A 24,356-nucleotide genomic window follows, 5' to 3' on the forward strand; every position below is an offset into this window, starting at 1 on the left:
CCCAACTAACCGTCCAAAATAAAAAACCTAAGTCTAAAAAAAAGCTACACATTGCCCCTAAAGGGGCATTTGTATGGGCATTGCCCTTAAAGGGCATTCAGCTCTTTTGTGCCCAAAGCCCTAATTTAAAAAAAAAAAAACACCCCAAAAAAAAAAAAAACTAACACTAACCCCAGGAAATCTACTCACAGTTCCTGAAGTAGGGACATTCATCTTCATCCAGGCGGCGAGAATTCTTCATCCAGGTGGCGACATCTTCATCCATCGCGGAGGCATCTTCTATCTTCATCCCGGTGGTGTGGAGCTGTGGAGGCATGGAGCTGTGAAGGAGCAGAGCATCATCGCCAGCAGTGTGGACATCCAATGTGGAGGATCCTCTTCATAAGATCACTGCTGTATAATGAAACTTGAATGCAAGGTACCCATTTAAAAATGTCCTCTGTGCCTCCACAGCTCCATGCTTTTTCGTAATTTTAGAGTATATTTTAGAGTTTTTGTTTTTTTGTAATGTCATTTTTTTATTTTTCAGTAGTGTTAGAATTTTTTTAATTAAATTTGTAATTTTTTATTTTTTTATTTTTTGTTAATGTTATTGTTTTAAAATAGTAATGTTAGGTTACTTTATAGTTTAAACTTAAGATTTGTTTATTTCACATTTGCGATGTGGGGGGCCAGCAGTTTAGGGGTTAATATGTTTAGTTTAGTAGTTGCCATGTAGGGGGCCGGCGGCTTAGGGGTTAATAGGTTATTATAGTAGTAGCGATGTGGGGGCAGGTGGTTTAGGGGTTAATAGCTTTATATAGTGTTGGCTATGTGGGTGGGGTTAATAGGTGTAATATAGTATTTGCGATGCTGGAGATGGTGGTTTAGGGGTTAATAGGTAGTTTATGGGTGTTAGTGTACTTTGTAACATATTAGTTATGAGTTTTGTGAAACATTTTTGTTTCGCAAAATCCATAACTACTGGTCTCAGATCACGGTATGGATCAGGGCGCTGTAGGCTATAACGCAAGCAATTTAGCCGGACCGCACAACCTGTAATACAGCGGTAAGGAAATCCCACTCTCAAACGTCATTTTTTGAGTGCGGAATGGATTGCTGTGTTACAGGCTAAAATGCTTGCAGTATAGCTATACTGCAGCAACTTGTAATACGGGAGACCTGCCATTCCACGTGCAATGGATCATTTTTCAGCGTAATCTGGGTGTTAATATAGACACTATTAAATGCCATTTCTCTATTATAAAAATATCCTTTCTGTTCTTGACTTTCTTCTTGCATGAGATGGTAGAGCTTCGAGTTTATCCTGAATGTGAGGTCTGTGCTGTCTGACTCATTTATCATTTGCAGGAACCTCCCAAAATTTGCTGTTACAATTGAGCTTTCAGGAGATTGTTGGCTGGGTTGCCAAGGGTGGGCCAATATGTCATGCATAATAATATATACTACATTAGTTTAATTAATAGATTAAGTAAGTATTTACAAGAAAGTCAGAAAGCAATAATGACAAGTGCTGAATTCAGAGAACCATCAAGCCTTAGACTAGACAAATGACTGAAGAGAGCCGTTTTAAGAGGTCAACAAAGGTGTAGCAAGTAATAACTAGATGATATATTTGGGACACTGAGACTTTATAATTTACTCCAACAGGGACAATGCTTAGCAGACTGGCTGATGTCAATAAGGACAACAATCAGATAAGGAAAACAGGAACAATAGGCAGGGATTGGGCAGTAAGGTACAACAGAAAAAAAATGACTCAATGGGTTCTAGAGTCAGGTATAGGCCAAGCAGTTATAAGACTCATACATTGCCCCATTGAGTACAATTGCAAGCAGGTAGATATTATCTAACAAGTAAAAAAAGAAGGAGAAGCATGTGTCAGCAATCTCCAGGAGAGTTTAGGCATATCAGGATGACACCAGGGGAAAGCTCTAATGCAGGTAGAGGTGTGATTTCCAGAGGAAGGCTTTCATGGCCTCCCCTCTGGTCCATACCCAAAATTGTCAAACTTACTGGAACAGACAGTGAAATGAAGCACAGAGTATACCTCAAACTCCAATATACTATCCACTAGTATAGAAGTAGGAATCAAAGAATGAGGAATAGAAGAATGAGAAGGAAACCTGTTAGGCTCATATGGTTTCTGCAAAGAAATATGACAAATTGGCTGAATTGGAAGAGAAGAAGGTAGCTGGAGATTAAAATCAACATCATAGATATTATTGAAAATGATCAGCCAGGGAACAAACAGAAGCATAATTGGCTCTTACCCAAAAATGTGCCTTTCACAAGAACTTTCCTATAGTATATCAGTCTAGTACCACTTAAAAAATACCAGGTAATCTCCAACAGACATATCCCACTATGGACATTGGGCAATGAGATCATATCTTAAAAAGGATATAAATAAATTAGAAATTGTTCAATGATGGATTAAGAATATAGTAAATGGTCTAAAAAATAAAACTTATATAAAAAGATTTCATGATCGTAATATGTCTATTTAAAAAAAAAAGCATAAAATAAAAACACATCTCTGCCAGCTAAAATAAGACTGTTATGTATTGCTATATGTATATTACTGTATTAATACGCATTGGGATGTGTGTTTCTTAATATATAATTAAAGGGACAGTAAATCCCAGAATTTTTGTTGTTTTAAAAGGTAGATAATCCCTTTATTACCCATTCCCCAATTTTGCATAACCAACACAGTTATAATAATATACTTTTTTCCTCTGTGATTACCTTGTATCTATGCCTCTGCAAACTGCCCCCTTATTTCAGTTTTGACAGACATGCATTTTTAGCCAATCAGTGCTGATAGGAGCTTCAGGTGCCTGAGCTCAATGTTATCTATATGAAACACATGAACTAAAGCCCTCTAGTGGTGAAAAACTGTCAAAATGCTTTCTGATTAGAGGCAGTCTTCAAGGTCTAAGAAATTAGCACATGAACCTCCTAGATTTAGCTTTCAACTAAGAATACCAAGAGAACAAAGCAAAATTGGTAATAAAAGTAAATTGGAAAGTTGTTTAAAATTACATGCCCTATTTAAATCATGAAAGATTTTTTTTTACTTTACTGTCCCTTTAAGTGTATTATGAACTGGCATATTTACTTTTATTTTAGTTGATAAAAAAAGTTTTCCTTTAATTAAAATTAAATTCCTTTTCATTAAATTCCTTTGCTGCCAACATTAAAGAGCCATTGATGACTCATGACATTCTTAAATTGACACAATAGTCTCAGAATCTTAAAATAAAATAAATAAAATGTGAAAATTGATTGTTTAAATGACTGACATCTGCAAATTAAAACAAGGTAATATATATATTATTTTCCTTGATTTTGCAAAGGCTTTTGACACAGTGGACCATGACCTACTACTTCTCAAACTAAAAAACTCTGGTATTGCTGATCACCCGTTAACCTGGTTTAAATCATATGTATCGGATCGATCACAATATGTCTCTGTCTCTAACAGTGACTCCCTCCCTCTCCCAGTCACATGTGGTGTTCCCCAAGGTTCCATTCTCGGCCCCCTACTATTCACATTATTTATAAATGATTTGCCTAATGTCTGCAAATCCTCAACTGTACACATGTACGCAGACGGCACGGTAATCTATGCAAACAAATCTGATCTGCTGCAGCTTGAAACAGTGCTCCAAGACCAGTTCACAGAGGTAGAAAAGTGGATCTCGAAAAACAAACTCTTCCTAAACACTGACAAAACGGTCACAATGATCTTTGGAACGGGACCTAAAATACATAAATTACAAAATTCCCATCTTCGCATCAAAACAAAATCCAATTGCACGCTGACCGCAGTCCACTCTTTTAAATACTTAGGTATGTTGTTAGACCCCAATCTATCTTTTGGACTCCACATAGAAAAAATTGCCTCTAAACTTTATCCAAAACTAGGTGCCCTGTACAGAAACAAATCTTGCCTCAGCCCTACAGTAAAGGAAAAGATTGTACAGCAAATGCTGATGCCTATCTTGGATTATGGGGACATAGTATATGCACCTGCTCCGCAAACTCACCATAATAAACTAAATACGTTATATAACTCACTCTGCCGCTTTGTGCTACAATGTAACTACAGGACCCACCATTGTGACATGCTAAAAGAACTAAACTGGCTGTCGCTGGAATCCAGACGCACCCTCCATCTTTCCTGCCTTGTCTTTAAGAGCCTTTCTGGGAAGCTCCCACCCTACCTGAGCAGAATGCTCTCCCCTGCTATTCCCACCTCCTATAACCTCCGATCCAATAACAGAACATTATTTAGCTTGCCTCAATACAAAAAAAAAGCAGCTTGATCCTCCTTTTCCTACAGAGCGCCACAATTATGGAATGACCTCCCTCACACTTTAAAAACTTCCACAAGCCTAAAATCCTTTAAGAGATCCCTCTATACATATCTCAAAACAGAATGCTCCTGTCATGGTTGATTAAATATATCATACCTGCTCTATGTTAAATGTTTGCATATAATGTGCATTTTTATTATTGTTTTTGTATTTTATTGTACCCTATTGTATCAATGCAATGTTTTGTGATCCCAGGACATACTTGAAAACGAGAGAAATCTCAATGTATCCTTCCTGGTAAAATATTTTATAAATAAATAAATAAATAAATAAATATATATATATATATATATATATATATATATATATATATATATATAAATATATATATATATATATATATATATATATATATATATATATATATATATATATATATATATATATATATATATATATATATATATATATATATATATATATATATAAAACACATAATCATAGCCTTCAAAAATAAAATACCTTTTCATTCTGTAGTCCATCTCTTGGCCCAACTTCTACTATTTTAACATGGTGTGGAAGTCCAACTGCATATGATTCCTAAAAAACAATAACTATTACAGAATAAGGCAATATATACTGGAAAACACAACATATTTAAATTAAGGACTCCATATTTTTCTCAAATAAGTTTTCCATGTTGTTTAATGTTTTATATCAATTCTTAAATTGCAACATTGATGTTACCATATACAGTACAGACTTAGGTATCAAGCAATCAAGCAGGACACAACACAGAGTAGATTTTACAGATGCATAACACATAAACAATAATCCATGGTGTCCAATACATTTCTACTACACTTTGTCTATTGCAGATAGAGAAAAGAGACAGTAGTCTTGGATACCACTCTAAACTTACTTTGAGGTTTGTACTAGCACAGTCACTTTTTATTTGTATTTCTGGTTTCCTTAGATAGGGCAGCCAGACTCAGTACTCAACATCCCCTGAATTTTTACCTATTCTAAATCTCACCCTCGGCAATGTGACTCAAATACCTGTGTATGACATGTGAGTGAAAACAGGCAGCTCATGAGACTAGCTAATTGGAGAGGTTGAAGTTAGGGTTACTTATTGTCAGGATGAGGTGATTGCCACCTATGGTGTTTATTGGTGGTCCTGCTGTGCAGAAGTAACAGAGTAAATAAATGGACAGTCCATAGTAGCAGATTAGATACAAAGGAAAGAGCAGAAAAAAAATATCAGTCCGGGGGTCAAACTCAGCAAGGTAGTTCAAATAAAGCTTCAAGACAAAAGGAAAAAGCAGGAGGTGAGGTCCAGTAAAAACAGGCACATAGAGAACCCCCCAAAGCGCAACCTCAGGGTTTGCAAGGATGTTTTTTCAGAGAGTCTGTTGTGGAAATGTTGTACCAGAGAGGCAGAGTGAACATTAGATGCTTGTTCCCAGGATCTATCATCAGGACCAAAGCCCTTCTACTCAACTAGGTATTCTAGTCATCTCCAAAGAATACAGGAATCTACAATAGCTTCTATTCATATTTATCGATTCCATCTACTGGAGGGTAGTGAGGTCGGAAGAATTCCATTGTTTTATCAGAGATATATGGAAGGTTAGATGAAGGTGATATGAAAAAGAGAGTTCAAGACATACTGTCACTGAGTTAATGACTTTTGTGATCTCCAATGGATCAATAAAATGAGGGCCCAATTTCTTGGAAGGACAGGAAAGTCACAGATTGCGGGTTGACAGTAAGACTTTATCCAGATATTGGTAGACAGGAGCTGCAGTGCTTTATGTATCAGCATGCAATTTTTGATATCGTTGGGATTGAAGTAAGATTCTTTGAAGAAACTAAATTGTTGTCTTAAGCTCTGGAATACCACATTCAGATCTGGAACTGTTGTATAACATGAAAGTTCAGGTAGAGTGGTTGGGTGAAAACCACAATTGGCAAGGAATGGTGACATTTGACTGGATTGTTGGATTTGGTTATTATAAGTGGATTCTGCTACTGTCAGTAGTTGTAACTATTCATCATCGACACGTAACAGTGGATATATTGCTGCAAGATGTGGTTAACAAACTCTGTCTGTCCATTGCCTTGGGGATGGTAAGCTGTTGTTAGAACACACATATTTTTCAGATTTTTACAAAAGTTTTCCAATAATCTGGAAGTAAATTCCTTTCTCCACTTCGTTGTGACAAAACTGCCCAAAGAGCAATTTCCGAGGCATCTACTTCTAAAATAAAGGGCTGATCTTCCTTTTACTAAACAAGAACAGCTGCATTGGTAAAACGCTTCTTTAAAGGGACAGTCAAGTCCAAAAAAACCTTTCTTGATTTAAATAAGGAATTTAATTTTAAACAACTTTCCAATTTACTTTTATCACCAATTTTGCTGTGTTCTCTTTGTATTCTTAGTTGAAAGCTAAACCTAGGAGGTTCATATGCTAATTTCTTAGACCTTGAATACTGCCTCTAATCTGAATGCATTTTGACCACTAGAGGACATTAGTTCATGTGTTTCATATAGATAACATTGAGCTCATGCATGTGAAGTTACCCTGGAGATAGCACTGATTGACTAAAATGCAAGTCTGTTAAAAGAACTGAATTAAGGGGGCAGTTTGCTTAGATACAAGGTAATCACAGAGGTAAAAAGTGCATTTCTATAACATTGTTAGTTATGCAAAACTGGGGAATAGGTAATAAAGGGATTATCTTTCTTTTTAAATAACAAAAATTCTGGTGTTGACTGTCTCTTTAAGCTTGTATTACAAGTTGAAAGTCAAAAGTTTGTGCTTGAGCAAAAGTGATAACATCTGGAGGTTGTATAGCCAAGCCGCGCTAACTCCTTTTCCACATAGACTTCTATGGGGCATGCTAAAATACCCTGTCCTGGCTTTCACTAACCCGAAGGTGCCTTAGGCTAAGTGAGCTTAAACCCAATGTGCATTAAGAAATTCTTTACTTAGATGGAAATGCAATTTTTTTCTTGCAAGGACAATAATATTTTGGTTTCAAATAATGACAAGAGGACATGTTTGTAATATCAGAGGGTGAAATGAAAAAACTGTTAAGAAGCAGAAGACTTTTTTTTAGGATGCAAACGTTCCACACATGGCCAATAATCCACACATGGTCTGAGCCCCCATCTTTCTTCCACACAAAAAATATATTTTCTTCAACATACTATTTTAGATGCTTGAGCTCTGGACTTGACAAGGGATAGATTTTTCCGTGAGGTATGGTAGTGCCAGGGAACAGATCTATTGGTCATCGTGGGGGAAGTGTAAGGAAGATGGCTGAAATGTGAGCAAGATGGCTGATGTATTGATCATGAAACACTTGCTTTCTTTTAGCTACCTGTTAAAGTTATGGTTGCTAATACAGGGAGTGCAGAATTATTAGGCAAGTTGTATTTTTGAGGATTAATTTTATTATTGAACAACAACCATGTTCTCAATGAACCCAAAAAACTCATTAATATCAAAGCTGAATAGTTTTGGAAGTAGTTTTTAGTTTGTTTTTAGTTATAGCTATTTTAGGGGGATATCTGTGTGTGCAGGTGACTATTACTGTGCATAATTATTAGGCAACTTAACAAAAAACAAATATATACCCATTTCAATTATTTATTTTTACCAGTGAAATCAATATAACATCTCAACATTCACAAATATACATTTCTGACATTCAAAAACAAAACAAAAACAAATCAGTGACCAATATAGCCACCTTTCTTTGCAAGGACACTCAAAAGCCTGCCATCCATGGATTTTGCCAGTGTTTTGATCTGTTCACCATCAACATTGCGTGCAGCAGCAACCACAGCCTCCCAGACACTGTTCAGAGAGGTGTACTGTTTTCCCTCCTTGTAAATCTCACATTTGATGATGGACCACAGGTTCTCAATGGGGTTCAGATCAGGTGAACAAGGAGGCCATGTCATTAGATTTTCTTCTTTTATACCCTTTCTTGCCAGCCACGCTGTGGAGTACTTGGACGCGTGTGATGGAGCATTGTCCTGCATGAAAATCATGTTTTTCTTGAAGGATGCAGACTTCTTCCTGTACCACTGCTTGAAGAAGGTGTCTTCCAGAAACTGGCAGTAGGACTGGGAGCTGAGCTTGACTCCATCCTCAACCCGAAAAGGCCCCACAAGCTCATCTTTTATGATACCAGCCCAAACCAGTACTCCACCTCCACCTTGCTGGCGTCTGAGTCGGACTGGAGCTCTCTGCCCTTTACCAATCCAGCCACGGGCCCATCCATCTGGCCCATCAAGACTCACTCTCATTTCATCAGTCCATAAAACCTTAGAAAAATCAGTCTTGAGATATTTCTTGGCCCAGTCTTGACGTTTCAGCTTGTGTGTCTTGTTCAGTGGTGGTCATCTTTCAGCCTTTCTTACCTTGGCCATGTCTCTGAGTATTGCACACCTTGTGCTTTTGGGCACTCCAGTGATGTTGCAGCTCTGAAATATGGCCAAACTGGTGGCAAGTGACATCTTGGCAGCTGCACGCTTGACTTTTCTCAGTTCATGGGCAGTTATTTTGTGCATTGGTTTTTCCACACGCTTCTTGCGACCCTGTTGACTATTTTGAATGAAACGTTTGATTGTTCGATGATCACGCTTCAGAAGCTTTGCAATTTTAAGAGTGCTGCATCCCTCTGCAAGATATCTCACTATTGTTGACTTTTCTGAGCCTGTCAAGTCCTTCTTTTGACCCATTTTGCCAAAGGAAAGGAAGTTGCCTAATAATTATGCACACCTGATATAGGGTGTTGATGTAATTAGACCACACACCTTCTCATTACAGAGATGCACATCACCTAATATGCTTAATTGGTAGTAGGCTTTCGAGCCTATACAGCTTGGAGTAAGACAACATGCATAAAGAGGATGATGTGGTCAAAATACTCATTTGCCTAATAATTCTCCACTCCCTGTATATGCTGAGTAATTGCTGAACTGGTAAACAACAGAGTTTTAACAACATTAAAGCTGAAAATGTACAAGCATGTATGAGATATATAAGATACCAAACCTCCAACAGATGTAAACAATCATTAACAAGTAGTTGCTTACCTGATGTATTTCATACGCATTATAGCTTCAAGATTTGTCATACCAGATGCAGTGTTATAGGTTAAATATGTCTTAGACCTGGGACTATTGTATATTGTTCAGGTAACACATATTTTGCCTGTAAGAGACTGTGCCTTTAGGAAGACTGTGCCTTTAAAAGAGTTAAAACTAAATTGTACACTGTATTATGCAGAAGCTGTTAAGAGATAAGGAGCCGGAATATTTGGGGGCAGTATAGGAAAGGAAGGGGGGCAGAGGGCATAACCCCCTGATGGGGAAATCAAATGATTCTTAATAGCAATGCTTATTTGTGTGATGTGTTAAAGTGTTAAGTATTATTATTATTTGCAGTGTGATAGGTACTATGTTGCTTAAATAAGAATAGTGTGTACACGTTGCTTTAACAGAAATAAATGTTATTATAAGATTATACAGCAGACATGAGAAAGAAGCATAAACAGGGGTGTTAGAATTGATGTCAGAGATAACCCTTGAATGCCCCTAATGGTTTTGGGCGGGGCTTCCCCATAATTTGGCCAGCTATGGTTAGCTCCAGTCCAACCCACGGGGGTGTATAAGGGGTCCGTGGATTGATGCAAAGCTGTTACATAAGATAACAGTATAAAGAGGAGTGCTTTTAGGCAGTGTTTGGGGAGATTTGTATGTTGGAGACTTGTACTTGACCGGTGGACGCATTAGTGGTGTGGATTGTTCCTGTGGCTACCATCTCTTGTGTGACTGCCTAAGTATCTCCTCCAGCCACAGACAAGATGAAGGGCTGTGAGAGGGCCACAGTGTAGAATGGGTGATGTATCTGTTAATTGTTCTGAAGCTAGCTTTCAGATTGTAGAATATAAGTAGTGTGGATTGCTAATAGGAAACCAGAATTGTTATCAGTGTTTTGCAAACAGCAGATTGAGTTATAAGCATATAGCTCAGAATGCCAGAGTTTTGTGATACTATGTTATTATTGGAATAAAGCTATTGCTATTATTATTGCAAAAAAATCTGTGTCATTTCCTTTGTTTCAAATGATATATGCTGATATATACATAGGAAGTATCACAAAACAGGGAAGGTAAATTGCCCCTTTCTTTTTGAAAACATTAGCAAATTCCAGATACTTAACAGGACACTACATTTTTGTTTGTGAGGTGTCAAGACATAGGGGTTGATTTATCAAAGGTTTTGCCTGCCTTTGCCCCCCCTACTACTGCAGGTTCTCACAAGAGAACCTGCAGTCAGTATTTATATCAAACAGCGGTCATCAGATCGCTGCTTCCCTAACCTCTTTCCACCTCTTAGGTAGAAAATTTCAATCTCCTAGGTCTCGTCTGACTGGGGAGTTTGAAAGCTCCTGCCCACGTGTGATTGACTGTGCATAGGCAGGGTGAACTTTGTACAACAGCGCAAAACAGTGCTCTTGTGCAATGCTGAACTCCGGCAGTGGAATTCAGCCCACCATAGGCGAGCTGCGGCACACAGGGGTGCATATGTATGCCTCTGTCTGCAATCGCTTGATAAATAAAGCCCATAGGGTGCGACATATAACCCAATTGATACTTGGGTTATGTACCCGGAGTCATGGAAGGCCTAGTATAAGTGGGAATAAAGGAGACAGGACAACATCAAAGTGGATATGCTCAATGTGTTTATTTACAATTTTCATCTGTAGTGACCCTGTTTTGAACTTCACAGGGTCATAACTCAAAACAGAAATGCAAGATTCATAGGGCCAAAACTCATAACAGACCCATCAACAATGTGTATGATCACAGGAACCTTTTTTTTCAATAGGGTATTGAAAGGTCTCTAGCAATTCTTTCATCAAGAAACTTTACACTGGTTCCCGAATCCACTATAGCAGGGATGTTATGCTGGTTCCCACCCACTGTAATGAGATGCTGATGGAGATATGTGTTTGTTTTAATTGAGGAAAGAAGAGACTTCTGCCTCTTCTTTCTCTAATAGGGCAGTTGTGAATTAAGTGTCCTACCCTCCTGCAATACAGACAAATTTTGAATGCAACATTGGTTATTTTCTGTTTCTGAAAGCCACACTCATAAAAAAAGGCTATTTGCCTGGGTTTACAGCCTCAGAAAAGTAATGTACTGTGGCTCTTTCTCTTCTCGTTTCCCTTGGTCGTCGGTCCATCCGGATCACCAAGGCAATGATATCTTCAAGCCCAGTCTCTGAGAGTCCAGTTCTGAACTAATCCAGGAGGTTTGCTCGAGGCTGTATCAGCATAGATTCATCTGAATTCACTAATATATTCTTCAAATGGTCTACCAGTTTTTTTCTTGCTGATGCGGTGAAATGAGGGTCATCATATGATATGCTCTAGGGACTCCAATTTGTTGTTATTAGTGAGGAACAAATTATGGACCCAGGGCTCAACCACCCCAGAGAGTATACTCTCAAATTTGCTGAAACAAAAGGTTTTGCTGCTTATGCATCTCTTTCATATTTTTTTAAAAATATTGATCTGCAAAGAAAGAGAATTGAGAGCTAGAACTACTTCTGCAGAGTCTATTTTTTTTTTATTTATTGAAGTTTCAAAAGGTGTTTACAGGCAAATAAAGAGAAATGAAAATATACATCATGGGGGGGCGTGGCTAAGACTTGGCCATGTTAAGACGCAAAATATGAAGCTCCTGGTTTCCTCATACTAATTTATGGAATTTCCTTGTTAAACCTAGACATCCAACCTTGAAAATACCTCATCTAGCTGCTAAATTATTAGCCGAATCTAAGGATGTCAAGCTCATCTCTTTGGTTCCACCAGGAGCAGATTTACCTAACTTTGAAAGTAGACTGAAGCCTCCTTTCCCGATTGCAACTTTCTCCTTAGGTTATCTGGGTTGAGTGCTTTTATTTTGCTGAAGTAAGTGACAGCTCTATAGCCTGCAACTAGCTAAAATGGATAGAGAGGTTCTGTACGCACTTGCTGCACTTGAGATCCGGATGGATGCCAACTTCAGCTCACTCCTACACTGCATATCTCCAGACCGGGAGGATACCACAACCATCCCAGAGTAAGTCCCTGAGAATCCACCTTACATGGTTACCTGCCCACAGGAGACCCTTCTGTGCACTTACCTCTCAGCCGATCTACCTAAAATGGCATTGCGGCCTACCTACATGGACTCTCAGGATGGTGTCCTCACTATCCTACAGAAGTATCCCGCCTTTACCCCGAACACCGTCGCTGTTGCCCAGGTCCTCGCTCCAAAGTGGCCGATCGGAGCGGGGCTTACAGCCGAAACACCCGCAACTATATCCTCATACAGCGACCTTTCTGCCTGTGCCCCACATGGAACTACCGACTCATTACCAGCCTTGGTGGCCCCATCGAGGTACGCAACTATTCTTAGACAAATGGAGGACCTCATGAAGGGTGGAGGTCACAGGATTACCAATCTCTCTCTCATAGAGAACAGATTAAGATCTATACACCTTGCGAATTGCAGGCTTTGGGGAGAACTTTACTTCAATCATTGTGACAAATGCTTGAGGAGAACTGGTATTGGCTAAATTCTTAAATATTTAATAGGCAACTAGGAATGGCAGAAACTGTATCCACAACCCTTACAACGTTCCTTCCTGTTTCAAGCAGCTGCTTTCTTGATTTGAGAGACATGGACTATATAGCCCTATATATTTTTGGTTTCATATTGGCACTGTTCCTAATGTTGCAGTTTAGTTTTTTTGATGTTATATTTAGTGCCCCTCCAGATTCTTAACAGTTAAGGTTTATCAGTGTATTTACTTCTTTCTTTTATTGTGACTCACTTGATGTCATAGTTTGTACCATACATGTATCCTCTTTACTTAGGGCTCTAACTTATACCCCTTAAAAGCTTATACCTAGGACTTTGCTCAATATCTATTTGTTTATGACATGTATTGTTTTCAGGCAGTCCTGGTGTATCTCAATGTAAATGCCCCTTCACTCTTAACACCTACACCTTTACATTTTAAACATAAGGGATGTTTAGTTCCACAACACCATAGGACTTACACCAGTACTGCACTTCTTAAGGATATTTTATACCTCTGATGATATATTCAATACTGTTCACACAACCCTTAACCTTAGATACATTAGCACATGCACTTCTTTAGTTCCTAACATAACCTAACTGATATATTAGTATTACTTTGTACCCCCCCTAACTTAACCCCACTAGCCATCAATTGAGACCTAAGATGGGGAGAGATATACTCCTTTTTTTTCTTAAGGCCATGATTTATACCAGTAACAAACTTAAAAACAGGTCATAATTATATATTCATCACTATGTCTTATATACGACTCTCAGGCAGGTTGAAATAGTGTAGTGGATATTTATGCTGCCATTGAGATAGGACTCTTACACATAGTATTTGACCCTACTTAACAAGAGACCTACTGACGCACAGCACACAAAATATTTATTTTTCAATTGTGATTTTCCAGAGTACCGTGTCTAATTATTATCTATGAGGGCTTAGATCCCTGTAAGCTGTACGCTTAATTTTGGATTCCCACATACTGTGACTCCCCAGGTTAGAAAACCACATAGCAACATATCTACCTATTTCATTGGCAGCTAAGTCACAGCTAAGGTCACAAACAGGTCGTATATTACATTCGGTGACTATATCTCTATACTTAGATGCTGATACTAAACACAACCTAACACCACTTATATAGTGCAATAAACCCTGTCATAAACCTCATCATACTAACCTTGGCCACGTCCCCCCCCCCCCTCGCTTTTAACTTCCAGGCAGCTTTGCACTGCTGATATCCCCCTAACTCCTTATCTATTTTATTTACTATAACATACTAAATTAAGTCTTTAACAAAAACAGAAACAAAAGAAGAGATCTTTTCAAGCTCAGTCCACTTACTTTTTCATTGGTTGATCCGTCGACTCGCCTATGACATGCCTATAATTGAAAATCCTTGTCCCTACCCTGATACATAGGGGTAGATCCTTATATATAGAGGGAGCTTTGCTAGGTATTTTCCCTTAAATATTCTCTTTATTCTCTTAAAAATAACCACTACAGACATATACACCAATGGGTCTACCAATTTATTGTATGGCTTATCATATACTATATCAACCTTCTGTACCTATATTATATACATTCACTGTTATTGTAACTGGACAAAAGTTGTGTATGTTAACTATCTTATATCTCAATAAAAATATATTTAAAAAAAAATATATATATATATATATATATATATATATATATAAGCAGCAAAAGGAGAAGTTGCAGGCAGCGGTTTTATAGTTAAAAAGTCTTTTATTAGAACAATATTAAAAACGCTCCAGAGATCAACACAGGCACATCACAACAGAATGTCCGCTAACATGTTTCGGCCCCAAGCCGTAATCATAGCCACTGGACAATGCACCTGGGCCTTTAAAAAGCAACAGGGTCACCCTGATTGGGTAAAAATAAAATACAAGCTGTGATGTTAATTAACTCTTTGAGTACCTATACAATATTTAGAGCCTATAACCTGAATAACATGGATTGAAATACAAAATGTTGTGAATTACAAAATTGCAAAGATACAATAAAAACATATACAGCTTTACAAAAAAGAAACTATTAGCAATCGATTAGGCAATGATATAAGAACATGCAAGGTTCCCAAACATAAATACACTAGATATATGGGAACAGAGTAGCATATTTTTATAAATATATATTTTTATTATTCTCTCTATCCACATTTTTGGTATGGGGTATTCACATACCCATATGATACAATATTGTATTGCAGCTTGCATTTACATATACCTATTCTATAAGCAATGACAAAAAAGATTGAATCCATTTTGTAGGTGTTATTATATAATGTAAATCATAAATTACCTAAGCACTACTCTGTTCCCATATATCTAGTGTATTTATGTTTGGGAACCTTGCATGTTCTTATATCATTGCCTAATCGATTGCTAATAGTTTCTTTTTTGTAAAGCTGTATATGTTTTTATTATATCTTTGCAATTTTGTAATTCACAACATTTTGTATTTCAATCCATGTTATTCAGGTTATAGGCTCTAAATATTGTATAGGTACTTAAAGAGTTAATTAACATCACAGCTTGTATTTTGTTTTTACCCAATCAGGGTGACCCTGTTGCTTTTTAAAGGCCCAGGTGCATTGTGCAGTAGCTATGATTACGGCTTGAGGCCGAAACATGTTAGCGGACATTCTGTTGTAATGTGCCTGTGTTGATCTCTGGAGCATTTTTAATATTGTTCTAATAAAAGACTTTTTAACTATAAAACCGCTGCCTGCAACTTCTCCTTTTGCTGCTTATTATTTCTCTGAGCTGCAGCTGCGGTTTGGGACGCTATAGCTCCGAAGTTTTTTCAAGGGATTCCCTGCCTGAGGTGTTGCTCATTTCGGATTGGTCCAAGGATATCAAGTGTCGAGAGACGGCCGACACACCCCCTCCCGCACAGTGGGACACCCAACAAAGACGCTGCAGTGACTACTGAGTGAGCTCCGGGGACTTTTTACTTTTTCCTTGTGTCCTTAAATGATGTGACTAACGGTGCTCTTCAGATGTGGTGAGTTGAGGCGATTGTGCCTTATGGGAACACGGTTTTCCCTTGTTTCTCCTCCTGTGCTTTGGGAATGGAAGTCATCATATGCTCACGATGAACATTGTTTGTGCATGCCTTATCTTTCACCGTTTGCAGATGTGAGTCTTCTCTGCGGTTCTCCGGAGCTCTGAAATTTACTACTGTTTACTCACTCTTGCTAAATCCTGCTTTTTGTGGCGTATATAGGGGGTGTTCATCAGTAAAGACTACATATTCTATTACGAACGTTTTCTTTCTTTCTTTTGTATCTGCCTTTAGTGCAGGGTTTATATCCCTTGATGACAGCTTTGTTTTCTTTTTACAATACCAGTATTTCTAATTATACATCATATATGGACAGCAACAGTGAACTTTACTTTATATATATATATATATATATATATATATATATATATATATATATATATATATATATATATATATATATATATATATATATATATATATATATATATATATATATATATACACCATGAATGCAGGTGCACAATAATTACTTAGCAAGAGCACAAAGTATAAATTTAAGCAATAACAGTGATCTCAGAACATTTTTGTGTCTAAGAGTGAGAATATAAATAGTAAATATATTAGCAAACCCTAATATAATATGCGTAGATATAAACTGACCTTCTATTAATAAATAAAAAAATAAAATAACTTAACAGGCTACTCTTGTCCAGGGATAGGCACAGACAAAAGCTGTGGTGGACATTTTCTAAAGTACAGACCTTAGTGAAGGACACCAAGGTACATTTGATATTAAAAACATTATTTTATAGTGCTTGGTGTTATTATACTGATGCAGATACCACTGATACTATAACCAGCCCTCCTCTGGCTGTACCCATGAGCCGGTGTCACTACTGTGTCATTATATACTGCTGGGTGTTATTATACTGATGCAGATACCACTGACCCTATAACCAGCCCTCCTCTGGCTATACCCATGTGTGAGTGTCACTACTGTGTCATTATATAGTGCTGGGTGTTATTATACTGATGCAGATACCATTGATCCTATAACCAGCCCTCCTCTGGCTATACCCATGAGCCAGTGTCACTACTGTGTCTTTGTATAGAGCTTGGTGTTATTATACTGATGCAGATACCACTGATTCTATAATCAGCCCTCCTCTGGCTATACCCATGTGTGAGTGTCACTACTGTGTCATTATATAGTGCTGGGTGTTATTATACTGATGCAGATACCACTGATCCTATAACCAGCCCTCCTCTGGCTATACCCATGTGCTAGTGTCACTACTGTGTCATTATATAGTGCTGGGTGTTATTATACTGATGTAGATACCACTAACCTTATAACCAGACCTCCTCTGACTATACCCATGTGCCAGTGTGACTACTGTGTCATTATATAGTGCTGGGTGTTATTATACTGATGTAGATACCACTGATTCTATAACCAGACCTCCTCTGGCTATACCCATGTGCTGGTGTCACTACTGTATCATTAAATAGTGCTGGGTGTTATTATACTGATGCAGATACCACTGATTTTATAACCAGCCCTCCTCTGGCTATACCCATGTGCCGATGTCACTACTGTATCATTAAATAGTGCTGGGTGTTATTATACTGATGCAGATACCACTGACCCTATAACCAGCTCTCCTCTGGCTATACCCATGTGTCAGTGTCACTACTGTGTCATTATATAGTGATGGGTGTTATTATACTGATGTAGATACCACTGATTCTATAACCAGACCTCCTCTGGCTATACCCATGTGCCAGTGTCACTACTGTGTCATTATATAGTGCTGGGTGTTATTATACTGATGTAGATACCACTGATTCTATAACCAGACCTCCTCTGGCTATACCCATGTGCCAGTGTCACTACTGTATCATTAAATAGTGCTGGGTGTTATTATACTGATGCAGATACCACTGACCCTATAACAAGCCCTTGTCTGGCTATACGCATGTGCCAGTGTCACTACTGTGTCTTTGTATAGAGCTGGGTGTTATTATACAGATGCAGGTACACATCCAGTATTTCACTCAGGCTTTATTTATTCCATAACTTATCACCTAATATCGCTAGCAGTCTCTTGACAAGCCACTAACTTTACTCACACTACATATTTGTTTTTAATTCCTATTTTTTAATCAGAAAGAAAATATATACTAAGGTTGTGGCGGACACTGCAAGGGCTAGTCACGGACACCAGTGTCCGTGTACGGACACCTTGCCTATCCCTGCTCTTGTCACTCCAATATTGAAAAGACTTTGGTAACAATATAAGGTATTATAATAAGAAAAAAGGAAGGTCACCGTTGATCACCACAGTAAAGACTGCATTTTTAAATAGTTTAGAATAGACCATTCTTTTTTGGAACTGAATGTTAAACAGCACAAACCTAATTTTTAAGAGAATGGCAATAATAGGAAAACATTCTTCAGTGATCTCATTAATAATAGTCGATAAAGATATATAACACACTCAGTTCAAAATTGTACATTGCATATTGCCCAGATATCTTAATATGGGATAGAGAAAACCTCATTTTTGTTTTTTCAAATAAAATAACACATATATCCCCATACAAACAAAAAGATGGAATGTGAAGGGGTTATCCCTAATAGAAAATAGAGGCCCCTATTGGACCTCCCAAAAGATCATTTTAACCTAAGGGGACATTTAGGGGAAATGAGAACAGAGAATGCCACTCTTTTTTCTTTTTTTTAAAAATAATTTTTATTGAAGTTGTAAATGCAGTATCACAGATAAATGGTATTACAGAAATCAAATAGATATGTAGAGAGAACATATCAGTCGCTTAAACCACAACCAATAATCTTATCTGTTACATCACAAAAATACTTAACATGTTGAAGATAAACCTCACATTTTCTGTTAAGAACAATATAAATCATGTAACAATATACATTGAACATGTGATAAAAATAGTATAAACTTTTCCCAAATACTTAGAAATAGAGTAAGAACCTTAAGGAGATAAGTTTGTAATAGACAGATTTATACTATGCATTATAAGGTTTAAAAAGTACAATCATATTTTGTCCTGCTGTGGGAAAATCTACGTGAATAGAGAGTTTATATTCTAACATAAAATCTTCATATGAACCCAGAATAATGCAATATACAAACAACAAACTGTGGCTCATACTGAAAAAGAACTGAAAAGCAAAAGCATATCTGAGCCACCTAGATCTGGGTATCTAACCGTGGAGGAATTTGCGGTATGTTATGCTATTCCCTAGTGCCAGAGTTCTATATGGGGAGTGGGGAGAGGGGTGGGGGGGGGCGGAGTATAATCTATAGCATAACAAGAATTTGCCTAGATTCTCTAGTGACATTAAGAATCTTATTCAGCCCATTACACTCAGCATGTCATAATATATGAGGGGATAATCGGTTATGTAAAATTTCAGCCTTCAACTAGTTGACCGCTGCTGGTATTACAGATAGCTGGCAACGTACCCTATTGCTATTATTAATTGAAGGGTTGAGATATTCAGTAGATTGAAAATTAACAGCATGAGATTAGAGGATGATAAACATATTCCAAATCAAAGTAACTCCCTTGTAATGGTGTACCTGTCTCTGAAACAGCAAAGTATTGCTCGAACTGCGTTAGCTCAACATAGACATAAGTATATCTGTATTAATAATGATAGATCTTATTGACTTGGTGTGGGCCCTTCACCCAATAACAAAGGAACCATACAGATAAACAAGTGTCCATAACTAAAGGGAGAATGATACATTGAGCTCTGTAGGTCTAACACCCTACCAAAAGTGTAAATTAATAAGATACAAAACCCTTATAATATAAAGCCATAGGCTAAGTGTCTCAAAATAAAAAAAAACATTTAAACATGCAGTGTAGGTCTTAGCATAAGCCTGGAGCAGTCTAATAATTTAGAGCAGAACAAATCTTCATTTCTAGAATATCGACCTGTCTGATATGTTCTACATTAAATGAAGGTAATGCTGACTGTCAGATATTGCTAACTTCATTTTGTTGGCCCTTAGCATTTGGAGTGGAGAGCAGGACCTCTAGCAAATATCTTAAACATGACTGAGTATTCTAATGTGTCTATGCTGCCATCTGGTGAGCCAGGGAGAATATGATTGATATGTTAAAAAGAGGGAAACATCTATTATATTCATGTAGAGCCAGCAACTATAATAGTAAAGAGCTACCTATATGGAACTAAACATGAAGTTTAAGCATGTCAAATTATACAGAAGTCATAAGATAAATAGTGGGATATAAATATAAAGAGCAATCAGGCTCCTTTTGTAAAATAAGGTACAAGAGAAATGCTCCAACTCCCCAAAAAGGGATCAATCCACAATGTGAATAAAAGTTTAAAAAAGTTTATTAGGAAGTAACAAGTAAAAACATAAATCAAGGTGAAGTAAAAACAACACAGGTAAGTGTGGTTTAGTCAACAGACTAGTTTTGTGCGCATGTGCACTTTATTACTGCATGTTTGTGACTAGACCACACGCCTTTAAATACCCTTATTCTTAAAGGGATATACATCATTTTTCTATAATGCCTATGTGTCTTTTAGATAACATTAATAGATTATACACAGGTTATACATTGGCATCTATTTATCAAGCCATCAACCCCAAATACGCTGGAATTCTGCAGCGTATTTGTGGCGAGCCTGATTCCCCTTAGTTATCTAACCCTACAAACCGGCAAAAGTAGAATTTAGTGACGTAACATACGATGCGCCGGACTCAGTCCGATACAGATCGATGCTTACATCACTCCAGATGTTCCAAATGCAAGTTTGGCACTATCTGACTACCTTTGCTAGTTATCAAATAACTAGCAGGTACGCTCGTCACTATTCCGGCGGCGTATGCCATAGGAATCAATGGGAGTCTGAAAGCAGCGAAAGCTCATATTCGCTGCTGCCCGATATCCCATTGATTCCTATGGAAATGTTTACACCTAACACCCTAACATGTACCCCGAGTCTAAACACCCCTAATCTGCCCCCCCTACACCGCCGCCACCTACATTATACATATTAACCCCTAAACCGACGCTCCCGGAGCCCACCGCCACCTACATTATATTTAATAACCCCTAATCAGCCCCCCTACACTGTTGCCACTATATTAAATTTATTAACCCCTAATCTGCCCCCCCTACACCGCCGCCACTATATTAAATTTATTAACCCCTAAACCTAAGTCTAACCCTAACCCTAACACCCCCTAACTTAAATATAATTTAAATAAATCTAAATAAAAATAACTATCATTTACTAAATTATTCCTATTTAAAACTAATTACTTACCTATAAAATGAAGCCTAAGCTAGCTACAATATAACTAATAGTTACATTGTAGCTAGCTTAGGGTTTATTTTTATTTTACAGGCAAGTTTGTATTTTTTTTTAACTAGGTATAATAGTTATTAAATAGTTATTAACTATTTAATAACTACCTAGTTAAAATAAATACAAATTTACCTGTAAAATAAAACCTAACCTAAGTTACAATTACACCTAAAACTACACTATAATTAAATTAAATCCCTAAATTAACTACAATTAAATAAAATTATTAAGTACAGCCAATAGGATTGAGCTTGCATTCTATTGGCTGATTGGAACAGCCAATAGAATGCAAGCTCAATCCTATTGGCTGATTGTATCAGCCAATAGGATTGAACTTTAATCCTATTGGCTGATTGCATCAACCAAAAGGATTTTTCCTACCTTAATTCCGATTGGCTGATAGAATTCTATCAGCCAATCGGAATTGAAGGGACGTCATCTTGGATGACGTCACTTAAAGGACCCGTCATTGTTCAAGAAAACGTCGATGGAAGAGGATAATTGTAATTTAGGTTAGGTTTTATTTTACAGGTAAATTTGTATTTATTTTAACTAGGTAGTTATTAAATAGTTAATAACTATTTAATAACTATTGTACCTAGTTAAAATAAATACAAACTTGACTGTAAAATAAAAATAAACCCTAAGCTAGCTACAATGTAACTATTAGTTATATTGTAGCTAGCTTAGGGTTTATTTTATAGGTAAGTAATTAGTTTTAAATAGGAATAATTTATTTCATTGTAGTTATTTTATTTAGATTTATTTAAATTATATTTAAGTTAGGGGGTGTTAGGGTTAGACTTAGGTTTAGGGATTAATAAATTTAATATAGTGGAGGCGGTGTAGGGAGGGCAGATAAGGGGTTAATAAATATAATGTAGGTGGCGGTGGTGTAAGGGGGCAGATTAGGGGTTAATAAATATAATGAATGTGGCAACGGTGTAGGGGGCGCAGAATAGGGGTTAATAAATATAATGTAGGTGACGGTGGGCTCCAGGAGCAGCGGTTCAGGTGTAAACACTTTATTTAGTTGCGGCGGGGTCCGGGAGCGACGGTTTAGGGGTTAATACATTTATTAGAGTTGCGGTGGGCTCCAGGAGTGGCGGTTTAGGGGTTAATAACTTTATTTAGTTGCGAAGGGCTCCGGGTGTGGCGGTTTGGGGGTAAAACAGTTTAGTATAGTGTGGGTGTTTAGTGACAGGGTACCATGAAATCTGGGAAAAAGCCAAAGAGCAGCGAGATTGATGACTGTTAGTTAACAACAGTCCGCTGCTCATCGCCCCATACTTGGTGCGCAGCTTTTTGACAGCTTTTTTGGTCATTTTGGAGAGCACATTCAGGTCCGCTGCAGCGATGTTAGGCGATCTTAGGGGAGCGTGTTGGTGCCGTTGAATGCAGGTAAGTTGACAGCTTGATAGATAGATGCCATAGTATCTATTGCCATATATTTGATGATATATACTGTATATTACATTTGTTTTGTGTTCTTATAATTGTATAGATTATAGAAAAGCAATAGAAAGAAATTATCCCTGAGAGACAATCTTAAGTGCTTATCTATTTTCATAGTCAAATTCCTTTTAAAACATTTATCTTCATATATCATCAGAATAAATTTAAAGGGAATATAATTTATCTTATCAAAAGGATTTTTATCCATAATCTACCTGCCTCTCTGACTACTTATTCTATTAGGTTGAATTTATATCTATATGAAAAAGTCTAGGTCTCTCCTCATATTAATCCCTAATAATGGCTAGATTTAGAGTTCTGCAGCCAAAGGGCTGCATTAGCTACTCTGGCTTTTTTTCTCCCGCACCTTTTAAATACCGCTGGTATTTAGAGTTCACAGAAGGGCTGCGTTAGGCTCCAAAAAGGGAGCGTAGAGCATATTTACCGCCACTGCAACTCTAAATTCCAGCGGTGCCTACGGACGCGGCCAGCTTCAAAAACGTGCTCGTGCACGATTCCCCCATAGGAAACAATGAGCTGTTTGAGCTGAAAAAAAACCTAACACCTGCAAAAAAGCAGCGTTCAGCTCCTAACGCAGCTACATTGTTTCCTATGGGGAACACTTCCTATGTCTGCACCTAACACCCTAACATGTACCCCGAGTCTAAACATCCCTAACCTTACACTTATTAACCCCTAATCTGCTATCGCTGACCCCTGCATATTTTTTTTAACCCCTAATCTGCCGCTCCGTACACCGCCGCAACCTACATTATCCCTATGTACCCCTAATCTGCTGCCCCTAACACCGCCGACCCCTATATTATATTTATTAAACCCTAATCTGCCGCCCCCAACGTCGCCTCCACCTACCTACAATTATTAACCCCTAATCTGCCGACCGGATCTCACCGCTACTATAATAAATGGATTAACCCCTAATCAGCCTCACTCCCGTCTCAATAACCCTATAATAAATAGTATTAACCCCTAATCTGCCCTCCCTAACATTGCCGAAACCTAACTTCAAGTATTAACCCCTAATCTGCCGACCGGAGCTCACCGCTACTGTAATAAATTTTTTAACCCCTAAAGCTAATTCTAACCTTAACCCTAACACCCCCCTAATTTAAATATAATTTTATTCTAATGAAATAAATTAACTCTTATTAACCCCTTAAGGACCAGCGACGTACCCTGTATGTCACTGGCCTTTTTTTGGGACTTGATTGTTTTATAGCGTGGTCTTGACACCAGCACTGAGACTGCTCTAATCCACAAAGCCTGCTGGAGGGAGTGCATTAATAGTGTGTTCTTGCTAGACTTGTGCTATTATGTCCTGAAAAAACCCTTAACGACCAGTGACATACAGGGTACATTGTGGTCATTAAGGGGTTAAATAAATTATTCCTATTTAAAGCTAAATACTTACCTGTAAAATAAACCCTAATATAGCTACAATATAAATTATAATTATATTG

The 24,356-nt window shown here is 37.6% G+C and overlaps 1 protein-coding gene across 1 annotated transcript in view; it reads right to left on the minus strand.

The window, feature by feature from the left end:
- HMGCLL1 (3-hydroxymethyl-3-methylglutaryl-CoA lyase like 1) overlaps positions 1-24,356 on the minus strand; it is a 232,133-nt gene that overhangs the window by 116,287 nt on the left and 91,490 nt on the right. Inside the window, exon 3 of the mRNA XM_053711968.1 lies at positions 4,848-4,925. Coding sequence (XP_053567943.1) covers positions 4,848-4,925 — 78 coding nt within the window. The remainder of the gene's footprint in view (positions 1-4,847; positions 4,926-24,356) is intronic.

This window comes from Bombina bombina, chromosome 4, assembly GCF_027579735.1.
Source record: "Bombina bombina isolate aBomBom1 chromosome 4, aBomBom1.pri, whole genome shotgun sequence".
NCBI classification, from domain to species: Eukaryota; Metazoa; Chordata; class Amphibia; order Anura; family Bombinatoridae; genus Bombina; species Bombina bombina.